The 24906-nt window shown below is 41.5% G+C and overlaps 1 protein-coding gene across 1 annotated transcript in view; it reads right to left on the bottom strand.

The window, feature by feature from the left end:
- The window catches only part of LOC119729250, a 191710-nt gene that overhangs the window by 96173 nt on the left and 70631 nt on the right, over positions 1-24906 (bottom strand). The window contains exons 43-60 of the mRNA XM_038201843.1: positions 24213-24459; positions 22870-22924; positions 22362-22617; positions 20818-21064; positions 19460-19517; positions 17701-17953; positions 16723-16969; positions 16233-16287; positions 14459-14714; positions 12161-12410; positions 10454-10508; positions 8713-8968; positions 7530-7684; positions 6200-6331; positions 4996-5202; positions 3003-3045; positions 1046-1197; positions 493-630 (exon numbers count right to left, since the gene is read on the bottom strand). Coding sequence (XP_038057771.1) covers positions 493-630; positions 1046-1197; positions 3003-3045; positions 4996-5202; positions 6200-6331; positions 7530-7684; positions 8713-8968; positions 10454-10508; positions 12161-12410; positions 14459-14714; positions 16233-16287; positions 16723-16969; positions 17701-17953; positions 19460-19517; positions 20818-21064; positions 22362-22617; positions 22870-22924; positions 24213-24459 — 3062 coding nt within the window. The remainder of the gene's footprint in view (positions 1-492; positions 631-1045; positions 1198-3002; positions 3046-4995; positions 5203-6199; positions 6332-7529; positions 7685-8712; positions 8969-10453; positions 10509-12160; positions 12411-14458; positions 14715-16232; positions 16288-16722; positions 16970-17700; positions 17954-19459; positions 19518-20817; positions 21065-22361; positions 22618-22869; positions 22925-24212; positions 24460-24906) is intronic.

Genomic DNA, 24906 nt, shown 5'->3' with positions numbered 1-24906 from the left:
CCAAGGTGTCAGGTTACTAGGAAACTGCATACTGGGACAATCTGGAATAAAATGAGGTTGCACTGAAATATTTGATTGAGTGATCTAAGGTTCACATCTAAGCAGTTTTTGCCAGACAAAGCTAGAAGCTTAGTGTATTACTTACAAGATTCTCAGGGGCACATATGCACCATTTGGAGACAAGTGTGGCCTAGTGGTTAGGGTTTGTAACTCATGATCAGAGGGTCACGGGTTCGAATCCAGCTGCTGCTCATATGTTGTGTCCTTGGGCAAGCCACTTCACCCCCATTTGCCTCTCTCCACCCAGGAGTATAAATGGGTTCCGGTATTAGCTGGGGAGTAACCTGCCATGGACTAGCATCCCATCCAGGAGGAATAGAAATGGTCTGAGTCGTTTCATGCTACTGAAAACGGAGATAAGATGGGGTTGGGGTGGGGATCCGGACCTGCTTCATCACATGTTGTATTAGGAATAGATTACAAGAAACCTACTGCCATAAGACTGAGGCCCCATGGGGTTGAGACACGGTTGACTGCTGAAGAAATCTGGGTCGATTCCAAGCTGTGATAGAAGGGCTAGCGATGCTCCCTGGATGACCTGTCCTGATATCGTCTGTATGAAACCGTCCACTGGAGAAAGAAAACACCAAAAACAGTGACAAATTTAGAGTTGCCTTGTGTTGTGAGGATGCGGACAGTGAGATGTTGAATGTGCCTTTTGCTAGTCACATCTTATTGAAATTTCAGCCATTTAAACTGAGTCTGAAACTGTCATTTTGTTTTAAGTGTATGCAATAACGTGCCAAAGTAAAAACTGAAGGCACAGCTGTGAAATAGCAGAATGTCACACTGCCTTACTCCGTTTCCTTTGGTTTGGATAAAAGGGTCTTGAAATACAGAACACTACCAATGTCGGCGGGGATAGGCTTAACCAGTTCACGCGACGCCCGCACTAATCTCCAAAAGACAATCATAGACGATAAAAGGCAACAATAGTTTAATCCCTTAGAATAGGTGCCCATGAGACACCTGTCTGTAAACTCACCGGATAGACTGTAACTGCTGAAGAGTGGGTTGCATACAGGGATTGGGATGTCACGCGTTATGTCGTTCTTACTGCACAACCCATCAATGCAATAATCAAGCTTGATGCCCAACTTGAACTCTTGTGTATCATTCGGCTTGCTGATTGAGTATCTGGAAGGGGAGTAATAGTCATACACTAGTCAAAACCTTGCATACATGTGTGTATACCTGAAGCCACACCTACTACACTGATTTAATATCTCTTTTTTAATCTTTGCTGATGAAATTACTTTTACATATTTACTCAATATTCTGCATGCTGACAGACTACAAGCCCTCCGAAACATCATTTCAGATAACAACAGCAGTGCTACAATCTACCAACTTGCAGAGTTTGTGCTCAGTCGCGATTATTTCATCTTGCTCTGACCCAGAGGATCTTGACAACCAGCTAGCCAATCTCCAACTATTATTCTTGGATTTGGAATACAAGTATGACACAAAATTAATGAACTTAATCTAATCCTCCAGGATAACGACACTCTCAGACACATCTACAAAGAAAACAGACAATCCCCCAATCTTTGAGCCAAACTTGTCAGCAGTACATTTGTCCTCCTGGACAAGATGTCAACTTTACCCCACAAAAATTCCAGTACCTATATCACCGGACCCAACAATGTGACATACAACATCAAAAGGATCATTCAGCTGTACTTCTAGCAATGTGATTTATGCAATCACCTGTCAGCTATGTACCAGAGCAGTACATACACATTAGACAAACTGGACAGTCACTAAGACTATAGAGAAAGGACACAGAAGGAGTCACAACTCTTGGGCGGTTTACATTTTGACCATAATGAAGTTCCAATCCCTCAGGAATGTCCATAGCTAAAGCTACACAACAAAAAAATTATTCATAGACTACACCATATTCAATAGGGATCGTGGCTTTTTGTCACACTACACCATTGATAATTTCAACATTTACTCAGTGATGTCTGTGACCTCAGATGGCCTAGCAGTCAAGAGCACCGGACTCATGCTCTGGTGTTTCAGAGGCAACGGTGGCGTGGGTTCGAGCCCACTTGTGCCCTTGAGCAAGGCACTTAACCATTATTGCTTCCTCCTTCAGATACATATCAAAACCTTTGTGGTCAACAGGACCCCATGTAAACTGGTCAAAAGCGCAGTACAGCAGCTGACCTTGGACATAGAGATAAGAGCTCTCAGGCTCTGTGTGTATGTGCTGTGTGTGTGCACATGTACAATAAACAGACCCTATGCACTCAGCCATGAGCAACAGCAAATTTTATTGGAGTTTAGATAAACAAGTCTTTTGGAAATGATTATGGGCGAGCCTTAACCTGAACCAATCACAATAAGTATCGTTAGAAAGCTGGCGAGACGAAGACAAATGACTTAAGAGAACTAAGCTCCCAGGTGGCGCTATTGAACGTTGTGATGATATAATGGACCAGTTCTTGGCCAAACGCATGGTTTACACACAAAAGTGGGAGAATTTTAACTAAAAATGCAGTGTTGAACATAATTTTGACGAGGAAAGATCAGTGTTTTATTCAAGTTTTGTTTCATTTTCTGAGAGAATATATTGTTAGGGTCATACTGTAGTAAGAACGAAGGTATACTCTGTCGCATAATGTAGTGGCGGCGACAGATGCGAAAAAAAGGGCCTATTTTCGCCGTGTTCTCTCATAGAGGTTGCACATGAAAACCTGCCCGTTGGGTTAGTTCCCCAAAGGAATCCATATGGGACGTAAAGCTGTAGGACCCGTGTGTTGTGTAATCCAATGCACGTGAAAGAACCCAGTGACACTTATCGCTAAGAGAAGGGGTTTGCCCCGGTGTCTCTAGAAGATGAACCAACCAAGAAGCAAGAACCAAGAGAAAATGTCACAAGCAACAAGCTAGTGACTATGCAGTGCTCAAGACGTAGATTTTTCATCTCTTACCTCAGATTCATTCCTGAAGCAATTGCGACAGTCATCTCTTCTCCTACAATTAAAAAAGTATCAATATCATGCTCCAGCATCTGTTAATTCTTAATTTTGACATGATTACTTTCACAAAAATTAAATTCAGTACCAAAATACCTCACACAGCCATGGATGTACAGGATGGGAGGGCACAACAAGGACAACCGGGGTTCAGAATACAAAATATTTACAGAATAAGCCATTTGCGAGTCACCTATACCCTTTGGGATTTAACTTTGAAAACATCTGGTACACTGACTTGCTCAGAATGCTTGGCATATATTAACTTTGAATTCTCCAGTCCAAAGAGACAGTTGCTAATCACATGATTTTGGGGCAAGCTCATGCATAGTTACGTAAGAGACACTCAGCACTAATACATTGTTCACAATGGGTGAGAATGGCACAAAGACACCAGACCATGCTGGAGCTGGGGGTTGCTAGCGTAAGGCTTGCCCCGAATCATGTGATACAGTAACAGTCTCTTTGATTGGGAGAGTGCACAGTTAAAACGTGCAAAGCATTGGATTAAGTCAGCGTTCCAAATTTTTCAAATTTAACCTGCAAGTGACTTATTGAAATAAAGCCTTTCAGGTTGCATTTGTATTTTAATTTGAAATCTTAAATTTCATTTTCATTATCCAAACTGGATATAAAAATATAGGGTTTTCTTTAAATCTGTAAAAATGAACTTTATTTCCAAAATTTTCAATATGGGCCTTATTCACGAATCGGCCATACTGGATTGAGAGTGAGGTAAAATCTTCATTTTTGGAACTTGTGTAGGGATTCCAAGCTGTTTCAATGAATAATTTAAATGAATAATTTATCATTTGTAATTAAACGTTCCCTAATGTTTAAAGCCAGATTAAGAAAAAAGACAGTAAAAAAAGGCTGTATTATGTCTGTAAAAATAGTCTGGCACCATCCCATTCAACAGTTAAGAATTAATGATATATGTTCAGGGAACTCAACAAAAATGGCCAACGCGTGAACAAGGCCCACTCACCTCTTCCATTAAATATCTACGCCGCCTAATTGACGGTTATCGTTATCAATTTTCAAAGGTACTCTGACTCGATAGTGGACATCAATCCCTTATGTGATTTGCCAGCCCCTTTTATTGACACCCTCCTAAAGCACTCTTTGAATAAGCCGGTGTACTTATGATGTCATACTTTGTTTACACGTGTGCTTTCTTATGGTAGCCTGGTGGAGATGACGGTTTCGTAGCCCAATAGAAAAGCGCACAAGTAAACAATTCGTCAGCAACACCATGAAGTAACACCCATGTACATACCAGTAAAAACTAGCAATCGGAGAAAACGGCATCTAAAGTTGAGCACCTTCTAAAACAACACTTTGCGTCAAAACGGCAGAGTATTTTCAGTTGGGTTTCTCGTTGTGGACACATGATGAATTGAATTTATTAAATCTGCTGTTTTTCACCCGTTTGTGTATTAACTCAACAAGAAATAAGAGAAAAAAGGTGAGTGTTAGTTCGTCAAACCGGAAAAGCTGCGAAACTGTAGATTTTCGTTTTCACAAAGTAACACTCTTCAATGTATACATCACGAGGAAAGTGCAACTTCAGGTCAGCGCGCGCAGGCTCAAACAAGTAGAGTGTTACTTCGTAAAAACGTTATTGCTCACATTTGAGCAGAGTGCGCGCCATGCATTGCAATGGTAAATGGAACTTGAACGTTACTTCGTGAAAACGAAAATTGTCACTTTTGTGCAAAAGTTGCCATGGATAACTAGAGTAATTTTTAAAGTAAAGCTCTTGAAGCTTTGAAACTATGTGCAATGGTAGGCCTTGATGAATAATGTTTAAAAATGTTAAAAAAATGAAAATCGAAAAAGTTTTGGTTTAACACGTGGAGTGTTACTTCGTGGTGTCGGTGACGAATTAAAGTGTGACATCATCAGTACAGAGGCTTATATGACCAAAGACACAGCCAGCTCTTACCCCACTGATAGCTAAAGACAGAGCCATGGAAGGACCACTTCTCCAGACCCAATTTGAAGGTGAAGTCACAGGGATCAAACTTGAATGATGCCGTGGCGGAAACTTCAGCTATCTTCAGGTCCAGTTCCAAGCAGCATCGTAGCTCTGTGCAGGTCTCACCCATCACAGTGCAGTTGCCTAGGATACTAGTGGAGCTGGCACAGACATCTAGAGAGAAAGACAAACAAGTGACCGATCCATTCCAACCCGCACACTGGGCACGAGGGTGACAACAAGTGCACCTCTCTACTGCCATGCTACATGTTCCCGTTGTGAACATACGCAAACAGACTGTTTCTCAGCCCTCTGAAAATATTGGAACTGATAGCTAGCTTCCACTTAAAGTCATTGATTGGACCACCCCTGCGTGCACATCATGATTGTTAATTTTCAAATCGTCGTTTAGCTCTGAGCATGGATGGTGATTAAACACACGATTATAAAAAAAAAAGTCACTCTTGTCTTACCTCAAAAAGTATGCAAAATCATCCGTGTCTCAGACCAGGAAGGTAATTTTCAGGCATTTCAACCGCATAGGTTTTAAATACTGAACAGCAATTTCTCCCTCTTTATTGATATTTGCTAGAGACAATTTGGAAATCAGCAAATATTGATGCTCGATCATCACCTCCGAAATTGTACATTCATGGCGCAGCCTATTGCCATTTTGCAATAGGCTGGTTGCGGGCAAACATCACTGTTGTGATTTTCAATTCAGGAGGCGGGCTTCAGACCTGTACACATCATGTATATCATCTGCATGCACCAGGAGGGATACCTCCAGATGTATGCAAGATTTATAGCTAGCTAACTGTCCCCATTTTTGAAGTCCGAAAAACAGTCATCAAAAGGTTACACTGCAGTGATTAATTTATTTCTGGAACAGTGAGTTCAAACCTTCATCTTTTTGACTTATTGCCATGATATAACAACACAATTGTTGATGGCTTTGCCTCGGGTGCTACGCATCACATTGGGTGTTAAATTATCTGGCAGTATCTCAAAATATGGCCGTGTGACTTCCGACTGGTATTGTACTGATAAAGGGCCCCAAAAATCATTCCATATAATCAAAATCACCTCTAAATAACAACAAAAATCACAGTTAATTTTGTAAGTGAGAACTTTCTTGCGCCTGTTCTGAATGCATTTTAGCTGTACATACCCTGTGTGTCATAGCTGCATGCGTTTCCTGTCAGGAAGCCAGTCAGATTAAGATGACGCAGGGCTGCATCTATGGCAAACTGACCGACATTACCACCAAGGTAACTCACAAAGCCTGACACTGAGCCATCACCTGAGAAGTAGAGAAAAAGGTTACAAAATGTAACACATGCATCAGAATATTCTTAACATGAGAGTCACGGTTCATGTACACACATACTGAAATTTGTATCCTTGTGGAGACATTTCTTTGTTCTCGTGTAGTTAAGTTTTCGAGTTTGAAAGTGTAGTTTCAAAATGCTCTCATTTTAACCAGAATTAATTTCCTTGGCTGAAATTCGGACTTATATCCCTTTTCTTAAACTTCCATTTGTGACAGATCAACCCACCTTGGAAATTCCTAGCTTTTGAGTAAAATCCATATATTTATTTCGTGAAAACCTTGTGGAGACGTATTCATCTATAGAAATTGTCCTGTGGAGACGTATACAATCGTTTGTTCCCCATTGTGTGCATGTCTCCAGAGGGCACAGTGTATCAGATCATGGTTCCTTATGGGACAGTAAACACAATAGAACAATAGACCCCACAAGGAAGTCTTTAGAAATGTATCTGCCCCATAAGGGAAACGCTAGGAGTTTCAGATTTCAATTGGAACAAAGAAGAACAAAAAAGGGGGAGGAAAAAAGGTCTTAACCACAAGAACCAGTATGTACGACCATGTGTATGTGTACGTGTAGGCAGTGTCATGGCCTAGATGGAGTGTCATGGCCTACATGGAGTGTCATGGCCTAGCGGTTAAGAGCACCGGACTCATGCTCTGGTGTTTCAGAGGCAACAGTGACGTGGGTTCGAGCCCGGGCCCGGACACTTGTGCCCTTGAGCAAGGCACTTTACCATTATTGCTTCGTCCTTCGGATGGGACGTTAAGCCGGAGGTCCCGTGTGTTGTATAAGGCCTAACGCACGTAAAAGAACGCGGTAACACTTATCGCTAAGAGAAGGGGTTTGCCCCGGTGTTTCTGGCCTCCTAGTTATACTCCCTTGTGGAAGTCCTTAGGAGAAGAACCAACCAAGAACCAAGTACCAAGTACATGTACTTCCAGATCAAGTCACAAGCTATTCACATGTACCAAATGATCTTAGTTATTCCTTCTCAGTTATACTGAAACAAAGTTTGGAAAGCAATCACTAAAAAGCAACAAATATAAATTGAAACTGTTGCAAAGTGACTTGGCATCACAATGCACAATGTGAACTTTACTTCTGACCAATGTCAATATATCACAACAACCCAAAGTCACTGGCCATAGAAGTGAGCTGTAAACATACCAGGCAGAGTGAATGTATCTCGGGTGTTACACAGCGGTATGGGCAGACGACTGCCAGCAAACACCGTCAAGGTGTCACATGCTCCGTCTAGACAGAGGACTAGGGACAAGTCTATCTCAAACTGCTTGTCTTCGGTGATCTTAGCCACTCGCCATCTACGTGTTAAAATGCAAATTGCACAGTCAAGAAGGAAATGTAACAAAGTTAAACTATATGGAACTAGTGGTGTGCATTTATGGGTAGTACAGGAACCGGGTACCCTATTGAATTAAAACACGGGTACCCGGGTAACCGGAAGAGAAACCCAACCCCTAAATTCAAATCCTGCACTTTGTCTGAAGGGCTTTACAGCTTTACGGCGTAAACTGCAACTTTTGCGAGCATCATCTGTTGCATGTTAAAATGCACATAAACATGAAATCTTGTTTGATTTTTCAATGTAGCCTGGTTTAATTTTGAAAATTCTCAAAAATGGCATTCATAACCTTTCATTTTCATTGTCTGGGAAGTAACTAAGTAATTTGTATTTTTGGTTACGGGTACCCGATCCTTACACCAACGGTCAGGTTTCTCAGGTACCCGGTTTGGATGCACACCACTATTAGGAACTGTCACCAGAGTGTTCAAGTTTAAGCAAAGTACAACTGCCAACACTTTGCGATTGATTAGATTATACATGAATTGCCATTTTCTTAAGTAATCAACTAATTGCCATGTCATCATCATCTTGCACTAGTCCTAGCTTCAACCACCGATGTTATATCGTGTGCTTGGACACTTTGATTTCATTGGTTCAGGGTGGTCACGTATCTGGACAATAAAAGTGCATCTCATACACTGAGGGTGATATCGCAGTGCGTTCATTGCGCGCATTGCGCACGTGTGTGGAACCTACCGGCGCTCTATCTTTGTGCAGTGAGAACTACAACGTCAAACGCTCAGTCTCATGTCTGGCAGGACATCAAAACCTTCAGTTATCGAAGGTTACATTGCAGTGATTTAATTTAATTCTCACACAGTAAGTTACAACCATTTATCTTTTTGAGTTATTGGCACAAATCAATTGTTGACTGCTGTGATATGGGATATGCCGTTTTAGTCTCCTCAGGACACATAGCACCCTTGACTTCGCCTCGAGTGCTATGTGCCTCTCGGGTGTTAAGAAATGTCTTTGCTGTCATACCTTACTGTCAGGACGCCATTCACAACTTCCTCCATGACATCACCCAGTGGGTAGTGGAACAAGGTGACACTACGTTCCCACTTCTCAAAGCCCACAGACAGGGTGAAGTTGCAAGGATCCAGGATGACCCAGGCACTGACGCTGCGAGTCGTTATCTTCAAGTCCATCTCTAGACAGCATCGGATGCCCAGGCACGAGTCAGTGACAGTGCAAGACAGGAAGTCAGGCAGCTGGGTGACATCAACGGCTGGACAGCCTTGAAGAAAGAGAATCCATTACAAATATTACAAATGACAGTGACAGTGACGATTCAGCCTGTAATAGGTGACATTGCATGTGAGGAAGTCAGGGAGCTGGGTGACATCAATGGTTGGACAGCCGTGAAGAAACAGAATCAATTACAAATTTTACAAATGACAGTGACAATTCAGCCTGTAATAGGTGACATTGCATGTGAGGAAGTCAGGAAGCTGGGTGACATCAATGGCTGGACAGCCTTGAAGAAAGAGAATCCATTACAAATATATCAAACGACAGTGACAGTGACGATTCAGGCTGTAAAAAGTGACATTGCATTTGAGGAAGTCAGGGAGCTGGGTGACATCAATGGTTGGACAGCCGTGAAGAAACAGAATCAATTACAAATTTTACAAATGACAGTGACAATTCAGCCTGTAATAGGTGACATTGCATGTGAGAAAGTCAGGAAGCTGGGTGACATCAATGACTGAACAGCCTTGAAGAAAGAGAATCCATTACAAATATTACAAATGACAGAGACAGTGACAATTCAGCCTGTAATAGGTGACATTGCATGTGAGGAAGTCAGGAAGCTGGTTGACATCAATGACTGGACAGCCTTGAAGAAAGAGAATCAATTACAACTATTACAAACGACAGTGACAGTGACAATTCTGCCTGTAATGGGTGACATTGCATGTGAGGAAGTCAGGAAGCTGGGTGACATCAATGGCTGGACAGCGTTGAAGAAAGAGAAAAAGTTAAAAATGTTACAAATGACATTGACAGTGACAATTCAACCTATAATAGGTGACATTGCATGTGAGGAAGTCAGGAAGCTGGGTGACATCCACGGCGGGACAGCCTTGAAGAAAGAGAATCCATTACAAATATTACAAATGACAGTGACAGTGACGATTCAGCCTGTAATGGGTGACATTGCATGAGAGGAAGTCACTAAGCTGGGTGACATCAACGGCTGGACAGCCTTGAAGAAAGAGAATCCATTACTAATATTACAAATGCCAGTGATAGTGACAATTCAGCCTGTAATAGGTGACATTCCATGTAAGGACGTCAGGAAGCTGGGTGACACCAATGCCTGACAAGCTGGAAAAGACTGGAATCAGTGACAAATAACAACAGTGACCATGACAATGTACACAATGTACAGGTTAGATTTGGTGACGCTGACAGATATTAAAAGACATTATAAAGAACAAACACAGCTAAGTCACAATATACAGCAGGGTCAGAGAGAGAACATTACAAAATTAGTAAATTAAACTTTATTGTAACCTAAGATTCTGTATGAATTTGTATGGTACACAACACCAGCGAATGTCAACACGTCAGGGGTCTTTCATGGTCTTCAAGTCTGAATGGAGGACATACCTTCAGTGACCTGGTTTGGAACAAAGTTTGTTCTCCAAAATCCTGCTCTTATTTGGCACATTGTAGGTATTTAACTACTACAGGTAAATAACCGCATCAAACTTACCACTCCTCAAAGTGCCTGGTGTTCCCCTGTCACAAGGTGCACTCTGCAGATATTGCTGCAGTGGGGTTAAGAGCAGAAAGAGATTACACTCACTTTACAAAATGTATTTAGATAAAACTGTTGTCAGTATGTGAAAATTACAATTGGATACTGACAAAAAGCTGCACGTGGGTGTATTATGTGAAGTAAAGTAACCATATTGTGTTGTGCCAATCTGTGTCTAGATTGCATTTCTCCCTCCACTAACCGGATACAGGGACAGATCCAGGTGTTTGCTCAAGGGAGCGGGGGTTAAGCTATGATTGAGCATTCATACCGTATATATGTAAGACAGTTTACCCATTCCATTGGTCGAGAGCCTGTCACGTGGCCGGTTTTCAACGGTTGATAAAGACCAGCTGGCCGGTCTTAAACACTTTTCCAAGGTCAAATGAAATTTGGACTCCTTTGAAATCCAGTGCCTTTTAGTTACCGTTTTATTGGTTGAACGTTCACAATGCACACATAGGCATGCGCAATACTACCAGTGAGTCAGTATTTTGTAGTCCTAAATTCACACTACACCGGCACAGCTGCGGTCTGCGAGTTATCGTGCATAACACGGGACATGCACACCGATCTCCATATAAGGAGTTGTTTACGACATGGACACTACCATAATACAGCTATAGGGTTGTTTCGAAAAGGTATTTATGAATGGGAATAAATATGAGCTTGGCCAGTATTAAACACTCTGTATAAGACCAGCTGGTGTCTGGATGCTGATAATTACCCTCGCCTTCGTTAGGGTAATTATCAGCATCCAGACTCCAACCAGTCTGCAACAGAGTGTTTAAAACTGGCCAAGCACACATTTATTCCCTTACTGAAGTCATGCTAGAAGCATGACTGAAGTCCTGTTAGAGGTGCTCTGCATTCTGAGGCATATTTAAGGGAACGTGAGGATTATGAGTGACGAATTTTGGACTCAACGTTTTCTAACTATTTTTTACGAGCCCCAAGGGGGAGGGGTTAAAGCTATAGTCCATCATTTGCAGCTATCCGAAAAGTAACTGGCGTAATTATTGTTGAAAAACAAACTTGGTTGAAAGATAGTAAGGGAACTAAACTCCCTGTGAAATTATTCTTTCTGGGAAGCTGTCATTTTGAAGTAATCAACGAAAGAAGGCCTTTCCAACGGTGCGTCATAAGACGCACCATCAGAAAATTTAAATTAGTAGTTCGTTTTGTTATTCGGCGAAGCATTGGCACGACGCACACGCGCGCGCGCGGTTGCTATAATTCGTCGGATCAGTGCGTGACATCGCGTATAGCTGCAATTCAAAACAATTCAAAACATGATTCAGTAACTTTTGATTTGAAATTGAGATCCTAGAATGCTGTTTTTCACGGAATATACAGCTGAAGCTTAGCTGAAACTTCATCAGGTTATTTGTTCAGTATCCTTCATTAGATTTTGAACACTTTTGTTGCTTCAAACGAACAAAATGCACAAATTACAAATGATGGACTATATCTTTAACCCCCTAATACCCTCATAGATCCTTCATTCCAGTCAATTCAATCTGATCATGGCGGTACACTACCCACAATCTTTGCAATTCCTTAATAATACTTTAAGAAAGAGATTAGCCATTATCAGTAACCTTGGATAGGACAGTGGTTAAAAGCCAATTGAGACAACTGAAACACACTATGCACACTCACACTCAGGCCAAACTTCTCCAGCACCAGGTCAATGGCAGAGTTTCCAATGCGACCGCCTAGCTCTCGTATGAATCCCTCCACTGTGCCATCACCAGGCAAGGGGAATGATGTAGCATTAGTATTACACAGGGGTATAGGAACCCAGACATGGTCAAGTATTGGGTTCATGGTGCAGGTGTCATCAATGCACAACGTGAGACCCAAAGTCACAGAGAAGACTTTCTTGGCTGTCAGCTTCTCGATGGAATAGCTGTATGAAAATAGCAAATGTTACAAATTTGAATTACTCGGGGCAAAATCACACACGGCAATTTTCACAGGCATTGTTTTCTTTATTGAATTCTTGCATTAATACAAGGTACAAATTATTTCATATTTTTATCCTTTGACGACAATAATAGTACAGTGTCATATTTTTCTACACGGATACTCTACATGGAGTTCAAATAAAAGTTCTTAAATCAACTGGGAAATCACAAAAAAGAGGAAATTCTAATTTTTCCCAGATTTTGTACAGTGTTATTCTATTTTAAATGGCACACATGGGAAGTGAAAAAAGGGGAAATCAGCTGATTCGAGGAAAAGTTGCATGCCTGTTAAACAAGCCACTGACGTAGAAAGCCCATTTACTAACACACTTACAGTAAGGGGTCCCTCCGGGGACCCAGATATTTAGCGCCTTGGTTTGAGGCTACTCAACACCACACCGTATCTATATGTACACAATCTCGACATGTCTGTAGACTATAAATAAGGAGGTCATTGACAGGAAACAGATGTTGTATTCATAGTCTGTGGTCAAGCCGTGCACTGTCTACCCGCAAGTGACCTTGTTTTGTGCACGTGTATATGGGCAGCCCAGGTTGTCAGGCTCAGATATGCCTGACCCGGGGTCACACACTAAAGGTGACTGCACATATCCGTAGTGTGTGTCTCTGGCTAGGATTAGATGGAAGATCACCAGAATCGGTTTGAAATTTTTATTAAGGTAATTAACAAAATTGGGTCCCCAAAAAGGATAGTTTCTTTTTTCAGAGGGTTTCAATGGATTTTTTTGTGTTTTATCTTGAAGTCGTATTTTCGATCCGCTTTTACAGATTAACGAGTGGTACAAGTTTCAAAGGTTTAATTCTTAAAATGTGGTAACTTGAATTAAAAATCACAAGAACTGATAATTTTCTTAAAATCTCTAATCCTTAAGGGCGATTCTTCAGAAATTGAACCTCAATTAATTTTTTGGGGCAAAAGAACTTTTTAATGTGATGTAATACAAATGATTATTGTTCATTAAAGTGTTGCTAGTAAGTAAAGATGCAAATTTCTTAAGAAGTTTCATAAGTTGGTCTTTCCGTGCATTAATTAGCATAAATACAATCACAAAATGACACACACATGACCGATCAAAATGTCACACACGTGACCACAGAATAATTCCCATTTAGTAAAACTAAAGCAGAGGTTGTACATTGTTTATGCATTCTGTAAATCACAAAAGACTAGTCTTACTCCAAAATCAGTATGGGTGTGTGTCAACCTCGACCCCAGGGTGTCGAGCAGTACGCGCCCATCACTACCTGCTCTCTCACCCTGGTATTGGATCATTTGAATGTGCAAGATTTTTGAACATGTATGCAAATGAGGAATAGTCTGGTGCCTGCTTGTGCGTTACATTTGCGTTTGTTTTTGTATGCGGTGTCTGGGGTAAAAGCAGAGTCAATTCGTTGCAGCGCGACCATGGCGTGAGTTACGAAAAACACGATTTATTTAATTAAATTGTTACGATCTTACCGAGACATAATGTAGTATCACATTTCATATTAATATGAACAAATTGGGAAGGAAATGAGTATTTTCGAGAAGGCGTGGACGAATAATCGCGAAAACACGTACTGCACGTTGTGAATAACAACACCAAGTACACGACAAATATCCATTACTAGCCAATTGCCGTATCGAATCAGGATGCAGGAAGAAAGTTTCCTATCCAGGGTTTACTATTGGAAACTAGGTTGGAAATAAAGTAAGCACTGGGACGAGGTTGGGTGTGTGTGTCCTTAGAACTTTGGAGAAAAGCATGAATATCTGGTGTGGGTCGGACAACATTTTTACATCTGATGTCACACACGTGACCAAACTTACTCTGAAGTAGGGAGTGAAAAGTACTAACCTGATGAATCAGTGAAAGTAATATGTCATTAACATGGGGTAAAGCTTCAAACATCAGACAAGCCAAATTTTATGTCGCACAGTTACCAAAGAATGGCCCAGAAACAGAAGAAACATAAGAACCCAACCCACCTCAACATTACAGCGTTTCCAATGTTCACAGTTTCCACCTTTCCCCAGTTGTAGCTGAAGAGAGTGATGTTCAGTTCCCAGTTCTCAAAGGCCACGTACAGCTGGAAGTTGCAAGGGTCGACTTCAATCCTTGCACTCAGCATGAGTTCAGTGATGACAAAGTCAAGATGGATGCAGCATTGGATGCCGAGGCAGCGATCGTCGATGGAACATTGGACGACATTCTCCAGAAAGGGTAGAGAGATCATCGGGCAGTCTAGTAAACAAAAACAACAACAACAAAAAGGACCAAAGGTTTGGATATAATTACTGGGACCACACTTTGCTGTCAGAAGAAAGTAATAATAAGATGTGCCGGTTATAAAAAAAAAAAGGAATAAGCCTCTGTACTAGTGATGGAGACTCTCGTACGTCGACTCTTGTACGTCGACCAGCTGAAGAAGGACGCAGCGCAACAAGATACCGCTGAGCTGAGGGCGCTGATGCTGGACCAGGATGCTTACAATGCTCCCGAGAAGGCGTCGGCTGAAGACGACCTCTCGCATCAACGCATCAACTAGAGATGATGTCACACTTTGTTCACACGTGTGCCTTTCTATGAGAGCCTTGTGGGGATTACAGTTTCATAGCCCCATAAAAAAGCAGACAAGTAAACAAAGTGTGACGTCACCAGAACAGAGGCTTATTGTAAAAGTGTTTTCTTGACGTTTCAGATGGTATAGTCTGTCTTGAATTTAATTAGTTACTTAGCTCAGACAATGAAAAGGAAGGTTTTCAATGATGTTTTGAATGAAAACCAGTCTTCATGGAAAACCAAAACAGATTTCATGTTTATGTTTACGGACGACGCTCGCGAAAATAGCAGTTTACACCGTAAAGCCATAAGGCCCTTCAGACACCTTCAGTTTTGATAAGACCGTCTTTTACAGGTACCCTGGTTCCTATATTTTTCTTCAATAGGGTACTTGGTGTCACGGTCTCACTTCTCCGGCGTGCTAGCTTCTTCAAGTTGGAAAATTCGCTTCAACACGCATGCACAAAATTGCGCAGTAGTCTTCACTTTCGCCAACTTTATGTGTGTGCCGAGTTCTTTGGGGTTGTACTGGTGCACGTAAGAAGTTAGGATGTTTGTATGTATACGTCACAGGGTACCATGAATCCAGACCTAGGCATGGTGGGCGCGCAATTAACTCCCAACATCCGCTTAATAACCAAAAAGACTTGAAGGATGCACATTTATTTTAAACCGTGGTTGAACGTGGTTGCAAATTGGACATGCATGTGATGGACCACGACCGAGCAAGGAACACGCTTCTTAATTTTTCCTCAACGCACACGCAATGACGATGGGAACACAACTTCATAATGCTTGCAATATGACTTGACCCACAGGAAGTGTTACATGAGGCATTCTTGGGTGTCCTTCACTGTCTGTATGGACCGGTAGACTTTACAACAACAACAACACAGCCCGAGGAAATGTTAGCACAGCGGACACATGAGCATGAATAGTGGTCATGTAACATGCACTGTAATGTCCTCAATAATCCGCCAAATCCACCCGGAGAAGCTGGCACGCCGGAGACCGTGACACCGGTTCCCATACTACCTGCAAATGCACACCATTAGAAGTCGGCAGTTCAATCTGAGCTCAACAATGTGAGCTCAACCAATACCAGGTCACTGTTACAGCAATATTGAGTTTACCACTGACTGGGCCACGTTTCAAAATTTGCTTGCTAAGTAGAAACTGATCAATTAAAAACAGACTTACGGGGGCCTGTCGTCATCTCTGAAGGCAACTGGCATGTCGTTCCAATGATCATATCCTGAGGAAATGACAGATCAATAAGAACTAAATAAACTCTACGCAGTGAGGAAAAATAATTCAGAAAGATTAGTTAAGGTATAAGAAAAAAAAATATGAATATTATTATGTAAGAAATACATGTATGCAATGTTAGTACTGAGATGCCACAGGGTCTGCTTGAAAAACAAATATGTTTTGTATTTATTTGCATGGATCATGCAGACACACAGACATATGAGGTTTTGGCAAGAAACATCACATAAATACTGTTGAAATAACTCTTGCAAATCAGTCTTTGTGGTGTTTGGCTGTATATCAGAAGTTGGCTGGAAAATTTTGCCTTTTGCGAAAATCAAAATCTTCGGGCAAAAATAATCCCGGGGCAAAAATAATCCCGGCGCAAAGTGGTTAAGACACTAAATCCCCCTTTGGTGTTCCAGTGTGTCACTCTCACCTGTAGGTTGAGTTTTGTCAGTACCAGCTGGATAGCTGCCTGTCCCACATTGTCTCCCAGCTCATTCAGGAAACCTTTGACCGAGCCATCCCCAGGCAAGGCCAGGGAGAAGTTAGCATTACACAGAGGTATTGGGATTCTCTGGTCAGCCATGATAGGGAAGTCTGTAGCGATGCCATCGATGAGGAGAGAGAAGGCCAGATCCACTTCATACTCCTTGGTGGCATCAAGTTTGTCAATGGAAAACCTGGACAAAATGAATCCAATTTGGTACTTGTTTGTTAGAAGTCTTCAAATTTCACTGTTAAAATTGACTGAAAATACAAAACGGTCAAGATTTTGTCCTCAGTATAAGTCTATGGTGATCACAACAAATCATCACATCAGGAACTTCTGGAAAAAAACCAGAGACAATCGTAAATCAGTCTCAGGTGACAAAATTAAAATTCCCCAAAACATGGACGGGGGAATTTCAAATCAAGATACTTGAAGATATCAAGATATCTCTTCTTGGAAGAAGTGTGGTTCTGTAAAGAACTGGTTGGTTGAGTGAACCTGTTCTTTTCAGAACCACACATCTTCCAAGAAGAGATATTTTTCCACATGGTGTTACCCGCAAACTTTATAATTGATCTCATCCGCCATGTAAAGCTTCAAGTCATATATACTTGAATTTATCTCATCAAACTCTCATTTTTTTGAAGAGACAGAACTCTATTGAGGTCATACAAACCACAAACTTTAACCCTCAATGTTATAATTTTTTTGGCAATGTTATATAGAAGATGTCACCTGTGATGTAAGTGAGGGTATCAACTAATTGTCTACAATTATCATTCTGGTGTTAAATCTAGTCTTTTGATCTCTTTTCACAGGTTTATAGGTGTAGATGTCACAGTTATGAAGCATTTACAGAGCTCAGAGCAAAACACTTCTTGCACTAGCTTGAAATATACTTTTTTTTATATATAAACTCACCTGACGCTCAGTGCATCTCCAATCATGAAACTTTCCATCATTCCCCACTCATAAGAAAACAGCGAGACATTGAAGAACCACAACTCTAGCCCAACAGACAGCGTATAGTCACAGGGGTCAATGATAAACCAGGCCTTGGAGCTGATCTGGGTCACCTTCAAGTCTAGATTCAGACAGCAGTGAAGACTTGTGCAACGGCTGCTGATGTGACAGGACAAACTGGGAAGGCTGTCAGGAACCTGCACAGGACAACCTGAAACAGGAATTTAAAATGTAGGAGTTCAACAAGAGTACTCAAGCAGATGTGATAGTATACAAATAATGAATGTTTGTGAGTGCAATGGTAAGAACAATTTCATGAGGTGACAGAAATGTTCCATTCCACGAGGTGGAGCCGAGTGGAATGGAACATTTCATCTGTCACCGAATGAAATTATTCTTTCCATTGCACGAACATGAAACATTCATTATTTGTTTTAGATAACACCTGAATAAAACCCTGCCATCTGACTGGTTGACGTTTAATAGCCAATTTATTCAGGTTAAAAACTGTTTAAAAGTTCGACAAGTTCATCATATTAAATGTATGCAAACTGTTCAACAGGTCGAGAACAATCATATTCAATTTATCTGGATTTAAAACAGCGCCACCACCAGCAGCATTGACACCGTGCAATGGAAGTTCTATTCACCGTGCAATAGAACTTCCATTGCACAGTCCGCTGCGCGCCATGCGTTGGGACGAATAATTCAATGACATGTGATCAACGATCCACCAATCAGATGACGGGGATTTATTCAGGTGTTGTATAATTTCAATGGAATGTTTCAACCCGGAAAACTGTAAATTGCACTGCGTGAAAACTTCCAAAACAGGATTCAAAAGTCATCATCAGTCAATCACAATTCAATCGGTCTCAGATTGAAGTGATAAGCTACTCAAGTGAGCTGTAGGAAAGCTTAGCCACTCATTTGCCTTTGAGATTCACTTGTCTACAAGTCTGTGATATTCCAAGTGTGCCACTTACTTACATTTGTAACTTCTTCAGTAATTCAAATTAGGTTTTGCCCTTCACCGACGTATAAACACCGTTTACTCAGTGTGTTACCTCCCAAGTGAAAGTTGGAAAAAAATCACTTGGGTGGGACTCGAACCCACGACCTCCTGCCTTTTAGTGCAGATGTCCCACCACTCGACCATCAAGCTGACGGGGTTGGTTGGCTGGTTCAAATCTGATGTACATAGCAGCGGGCACCGCATAAGCTATTCATAAGATGGATTTGTTTTTTGCGTCGGGGTGATGTGAATCAAATTAGGTTTTGCCCTTCAACGACGTATAAACACCGTTTACACAGTGTGTTATCTCCCGAGTGAAAGTATGTCAGTAATACTTGCCATGGCAAGTCCAGTACTGAATTCAGGCTTTGTTTGAAATGACTTTTGTTTTCAATGGCTGTGGCTATTCATTATTCTGCACCTATGGCAAAAATAGAAGCTGTAGCCATAAAACATAAGTTCAGACATTGAGGAGGCTATGTCGTGGGAAAACTATGGCAAAGATGTCCATTAACAACATTTTGGGGTTATCCTTATGTCACTTTCTTTCAAAATTAACACTAACAGTCCTGAAATCTCCAACTTTAATATGAATTTTCACACACCTAGGGGTTTAGGGTTGATACAAGTTAAATATTAAGCATGACTGTCAGAAAAAATGTTTGAAGTCTTTCTATTGCAGTACAAGATGTCATTACTTACTGTCACTACCAACCGGGAGTGCTGGAGGAAGAGAACAGGTGTCTCTGGACAGGAAGTTCTAGGAATAAGCATGAAAAAAAAAGAGTTATAATAATAATGTGATGCAAATATACAGCTTTATACCACAGCATAGGGCCTCAAAGCGCTTCACAGCTATTATCCCTATTCATCAGGCTACGAGTCCATTTTCTGCAGCAGCTCAAGATCAGCGCATTCTGGTCTCTACCTTCACAGGCACCCATTTCTTCTCTTTGGTGGAGAGAGGCAACTGTAGTAAAGTGTCTTGCCCAAGCACACAAGCACAATGTTCCCTGTCAGGGTTCGAACCACATACATGTACCACAGCATGTGAGTCGAACACCGTAACCACTGGACCACAGGGCTCCACCCAATTAAATCTACCCACATCCATGATGTATGAATACCATTGAGATTTCAAATTTTTTGACAACGTAACTGGTGGACTACGTTCCCCTTTTTTTCAATACAGTCTGTATTCCTTCCGTTTTCGTATACACATGACACATTTTCCATCACTTCTTTAAATGATATTTTAGCAGATACATGTATCGTGTGAATTAAAGGTAATCATTAGGTAAAGCATTCACTCTTGCAGATAAATGAGAGACAAAGAAAGACGACAAACGCACACAGCCTTGTTTCGTAGTTGTGGGGAAATACTACGAGGTATTTGTGGGGACCGAAAATGCTGTGGGAACTGCAGAAAGTACCGTTACTCGGTGGCGCACCCAAAGGGGGGGGGGGGGGGCTCGGGGGGCTTGAGCCCTCCCCAACAGGTTGTCAGTTTGTTATTATTATTTTTTGTATGTAATTTTGTTTTTAGTTCCACAATTTGACCTTGGTGATATGTATGTGGCTTATTTTCAAGGGGTGTATGTGGTACCACAAACGTCAAAATTGTCCGATTCCCCCCCCCCCAAAAAAAAAAACCCTTTTTTTTTTCTGCGGCCAACATTTTAGGCAAAATTTTTAAAAACAATTGTAACTTCTAAAAAATTTGGAAAAACAAATTGTGAGGCCCCCCCCCCCCAACCAAATCCTGGGTGCGCCACTCCCATTACTTGGTCCTAATTTCTCTAACAATAAAACTTCCCCATTACGAGGTGTAGGCCAGGGCACGTAAATGCGTGACTGTGTTTAGTCTGGACTCAATGCGCAAGTATCCCTCAACAATACAAAGAGACAGAATGGATGGACCACTGGGAGGGACTCTTGAACATATTTATGGTGGCTGAAGATAATTTAAGTGATGAAGCGCCATGTATTGTTCATGCAAGGAGTTGCGAAATCAATAACAGACATATGACAGACCCATACATGTAGATCAAACACCTCACCTTCAGACCCAAATAGTCTAGTACCAAGTCTACAGCTGCATCAGTGACGTGGCCCGCCAAGCTATCCAGGTAGCCAGAGATGGTACCATCCCCAGGCAGGGTGAAGGTGGCATTGGGATTGCAGATTGGTATGGGTACATGAGCTGCCTGCAGCAGGTGGATGGGTCGACAGGTGCCATCTATGCACAGGGTTACTGACAGGTCAATCAGGAACTCCTTCTGCTCACTGAGCTTGTCAACATTATATCTGAACCAAAAATGTAGATTTTCAAAAGAATTAGGGAAATATGAATATTTAAAGACTAAAAAGGCCTTTCTTAATTTCGTCCATGCATGCAAGGGCATTTACCGTAACCCCATAAGGGTTCCTCAATAGTGACCTTGACCTTTGACCTGTCGGCCCCAAAATCAACAGGCTTCTGAAGACTATCAAGAACAACCCACAAACCAAATTTCAAGTTCCTAAGTAAAGTATTTCTCAAAGAATTTCTTGGGAATTTGGGACCCTATTGTCCTGTATTGTTCAAGGTCCCCTATTGAATGCAGAAACAAACTCACACGCACATACAGGGGGATAAAAATAAATAAATTGAGGCAACTTTGTACCAAACAATTCGGGCGATTCACAATGCAGTGTGCCACCAAGAGTTTGCCACGGAGAGTCAACTTTTCAAGTTTACAGTCGACAAAATATGGCCCATTTGAATGAGTGTCAGTAGACAACTTGAGCTGTTATGTTATAGATAGGGCATAGCGTTTTGCCGCCTTACAAAAATGCCATATTGATACAGAGAAAATAAAAGGGCAAACATATACTCGAATCATACACTTACGAAACTACTGACCGGAAAAAACGAACAATTTCAAATGTCCCGCGCTGCGAATTTGTCGACTATCTCCCACAATGCACTGGGAAAAATGAACTCTCCATGCAAACTATTGGTGACGCTCTGCATTGTGAATCGCCTGAATTACCGATGAAGCCCCCTTCCCCTGCAGTGCCAATACATATATGCCGCTGTGAAGTACTTAAGATGAATTTCCCCGTAAATCAAGTTAATATTGATACAATGTTATATCAAAACCATTGATAACATTTCTTCCAGCGACTTTATATATACCAGTGCTGTAGTCGAGACCACTCACAAGATTGACCAGCCACAAGTAACGGGTACAAACAATGACAAAGGAATGCATTTATTGCAGTTCACTTGAATAGCTTGTGACTTGAATTGAGACTGGAGGTTTTGTGTTGGTCCTATGATGATCTTGTGATGGTTTAGTGGGAACTCGACTACAACACTGATATAGGGCTCGTTCAATGATGGCCATCTCTGTAGGATAAATGCGAATGCGTATTTTACGCCATCAAGCATGCATTGCGCTGTGTTGAAAATGTTCCAAACACACGCGCTGTTGCTCGAAATGTGTCGAAATACGACGCAGCTGATGCGCATTATGCAAGTTGACGCTCAAAATGCCGATGCACGTAGATGGTCTGTAGGAAATGACGTCATTTGAATGAGACCTGTATATGTACTTACTCTATGCGCACAGAATCACTGATATCCAGCACTTTATCCACTCCCCAGTCGTATTCAAAGAGCGTCAGATTCTTGGACCAGGACCCCAGCCCGACAGACAGCTGGAATTCACAGGGGTCTAGGCGGGCGTAAGCGGTGGTGGACAGCTGAGTGAAGATCAGGTCAAGGGAGGCACAGCATGTCAGGCCCAGGCAGCGGTCATCCACTGTACACGTCAACAGACTGGATGGAGGTGGCAGCCTTAAGAGTGGACATTCTGAGGAAAAATAAATAATGTAAAAGTAACAAATTACAGAACATCTGTGATCTGTGATGATCTGCGATAATGCATTGGCCATAAAAGTGATTACTGTGCATCATTTTGGACAGTTGCAAGTACTCATTGAAAGAAATCAAACAATTTAATTTTCCCAAACTGGCACTATAACATAATTAATTTCACATATAACCAATAAAACAGGAGTGATTATTATTTTACAAGATACAACGTAATGGACAGGCCACTTACTGTTTTCACTTGGTGCAAGTATCTCCATGTCACATTGCTGGTTGCTAACATATCTCTGCAAAATTAAAAAAACATTGGGTTTCTGAACATGACATAACAGTCAACAGACATTAGTCGATACCTGCAACACACATTTTGATGATTTCCTTCAATTTCACAAAAAATAATCTGTCAGAATGACACAAGCTTGTAGAGCTTAAAGAATGGAAGAGATGAAAGTAACAAGTTCATGTAGTATGCACATGTATTGCAGGTTGCAGAGTGAGAGCATATGTGATGCGATCAAGCTAAATGAGTCGTTTGTCGACCCCGGTCAAATTTTTTTTTTTACAGATTTGAAAAGAGCACAATCTCAGCATTACTGCTGTGAAAACCGCATGCTGATACCATCTTTAGTTAAAAAATTATGGAAGTCGGAACACCAAGAGATGTGATGAAGTGGCCCTATTTTGGCCTGTATCTCCAAATGAGAATTCCCGACAAACGACTCATTTAGCTTGATCGCATCACATATCTGCGGACTCGGTGATGAATGACCACAATTACCATGATTACTTGCAGGAATTACTGCTGGGTAAGGGCACTTGCTTCCATTTTTGTGGTGCACCCATGCCCACTGAATGGATTGCTAAATCTATAGCCTCCGGCACCTAAAGTACAACCTAAACTGTGACAAATAGAGAGTTAGACAGACTCCTTGCTGTCATATTACACCAGGCACTCACTAAAGATGCAATGAGTTTGAGACATTAAGATTAAATATTGTTCGTATGTCACATGCAGATGAATGCGTGCACGTTCCTGTCTTGTATTACGCTCAAGGACAGACACACAAAGGGAGAACAAAAGATCTTTTCAGTCCTCGGGCGTTGGGTCGTTTGTTGGAAACTGTCCTCGATCGTACGTTTAGGTGCTTAGTCTATGGGAAAGTGTTAAAGTACAGGGACAAAGGGAAACACAATAGGTTGTCCTCAGGCGTATAGTAAAACACAACTGTGCGTACAGGCTGTTTCCAAGGTGTATTTCCAAGGTGTGTTTGTGTGTTTATTGCAAGTTGAAGTATTTTATGTAAGGGATATTTGGTCCATATTTCAGCCCAGGAAATTAATTTTGGTTAAAATTGGAGCATTTTGAAACTAAAATATCACACTCTAAAATTTCAGTTCACGAGAGCAAAGAGAGGTCTCCATAAGGATACAAATTTCAGTAAGTGTGTACACACAGGGTTCTCAAGAGTGGTCAAGAAGTGCCATCGAATCTTCATGTACTGAGTCCAGACTTCTACCAAAGTCATTTCATTTTCTCCTTTTCTAGAATACAAGTTGTAATTTTCCCTGACTCACCTGGATTCCAAGTTTTCGGAGACCAGCCTGGATGGCCAACTCCCCTACGTTCCCTGAGAGATTCCGGGCAAGACCTGCAAAGCTGCCATCCCCAGGCAGCTCAAAGGAAGCATTGAGATTACAGAACGGGATAGGAACCAGGGAATCCTGAAGGACTGGTGTGGTTGTACAGTCACTGTCAATGCAGATGGAGATGTCCAAGTTGATCTGGAAGGATTCCTCTGCACCTAACTTGTCAATGGTCAGACTGTGAAGAAGAGACAAGGAAACACCAACTGCAATTATTCTATTCATTTTCTGAGTCTTACAGCCCATAATGAACCAAATCCTTACATAAAAGGTAAATTTTAAATCGAAGAATTATATTTGTAAACACATTTATCCACAATTCAAATTTGTGTATATTGTATATTTGTGTAAATTTGTGTATATGTATATTGTTTTAATCTGGCATAATGGAAATAGTAACACCTCACCCACAGATTCTGTATCTCGATTGGCCGAGAGCTAGTCACATGGTATTTGCTATTTTCGCTATCTTGCTGTGCACAGCCAAAAGTACCATACCCGCAGCAACCGAAGTACTATACGCACAACAACCAGTATTGTGTGCAAATGCATACGGGCATGTACGTTGCGCGTATTGTTCCCAAGCGCGTGCTAGCAATACATAGCTGGGTTCGAACACTTTGTG

This window comes from Patiria miniata, unplaced genomic scaffold, assembly GCF_015706575.1.
Source record: "Patiria miniata isolate m_02_andy unplaced genomic scaffold, ASM1570657v1 HiC_scaffold_1, whole genome shotgun sequence".
In the NCBI taxonomy this organism is placed as follows: domain Eukaryota; kingdom Metazoa; phylum Echinodermata; class Asteroidea; order Valvatida; family Asterinidae; genus Patiria; species Patiria miniata.
This window is presented reverse-complemented; position numbering and strand designations above follow the sequence as displayed.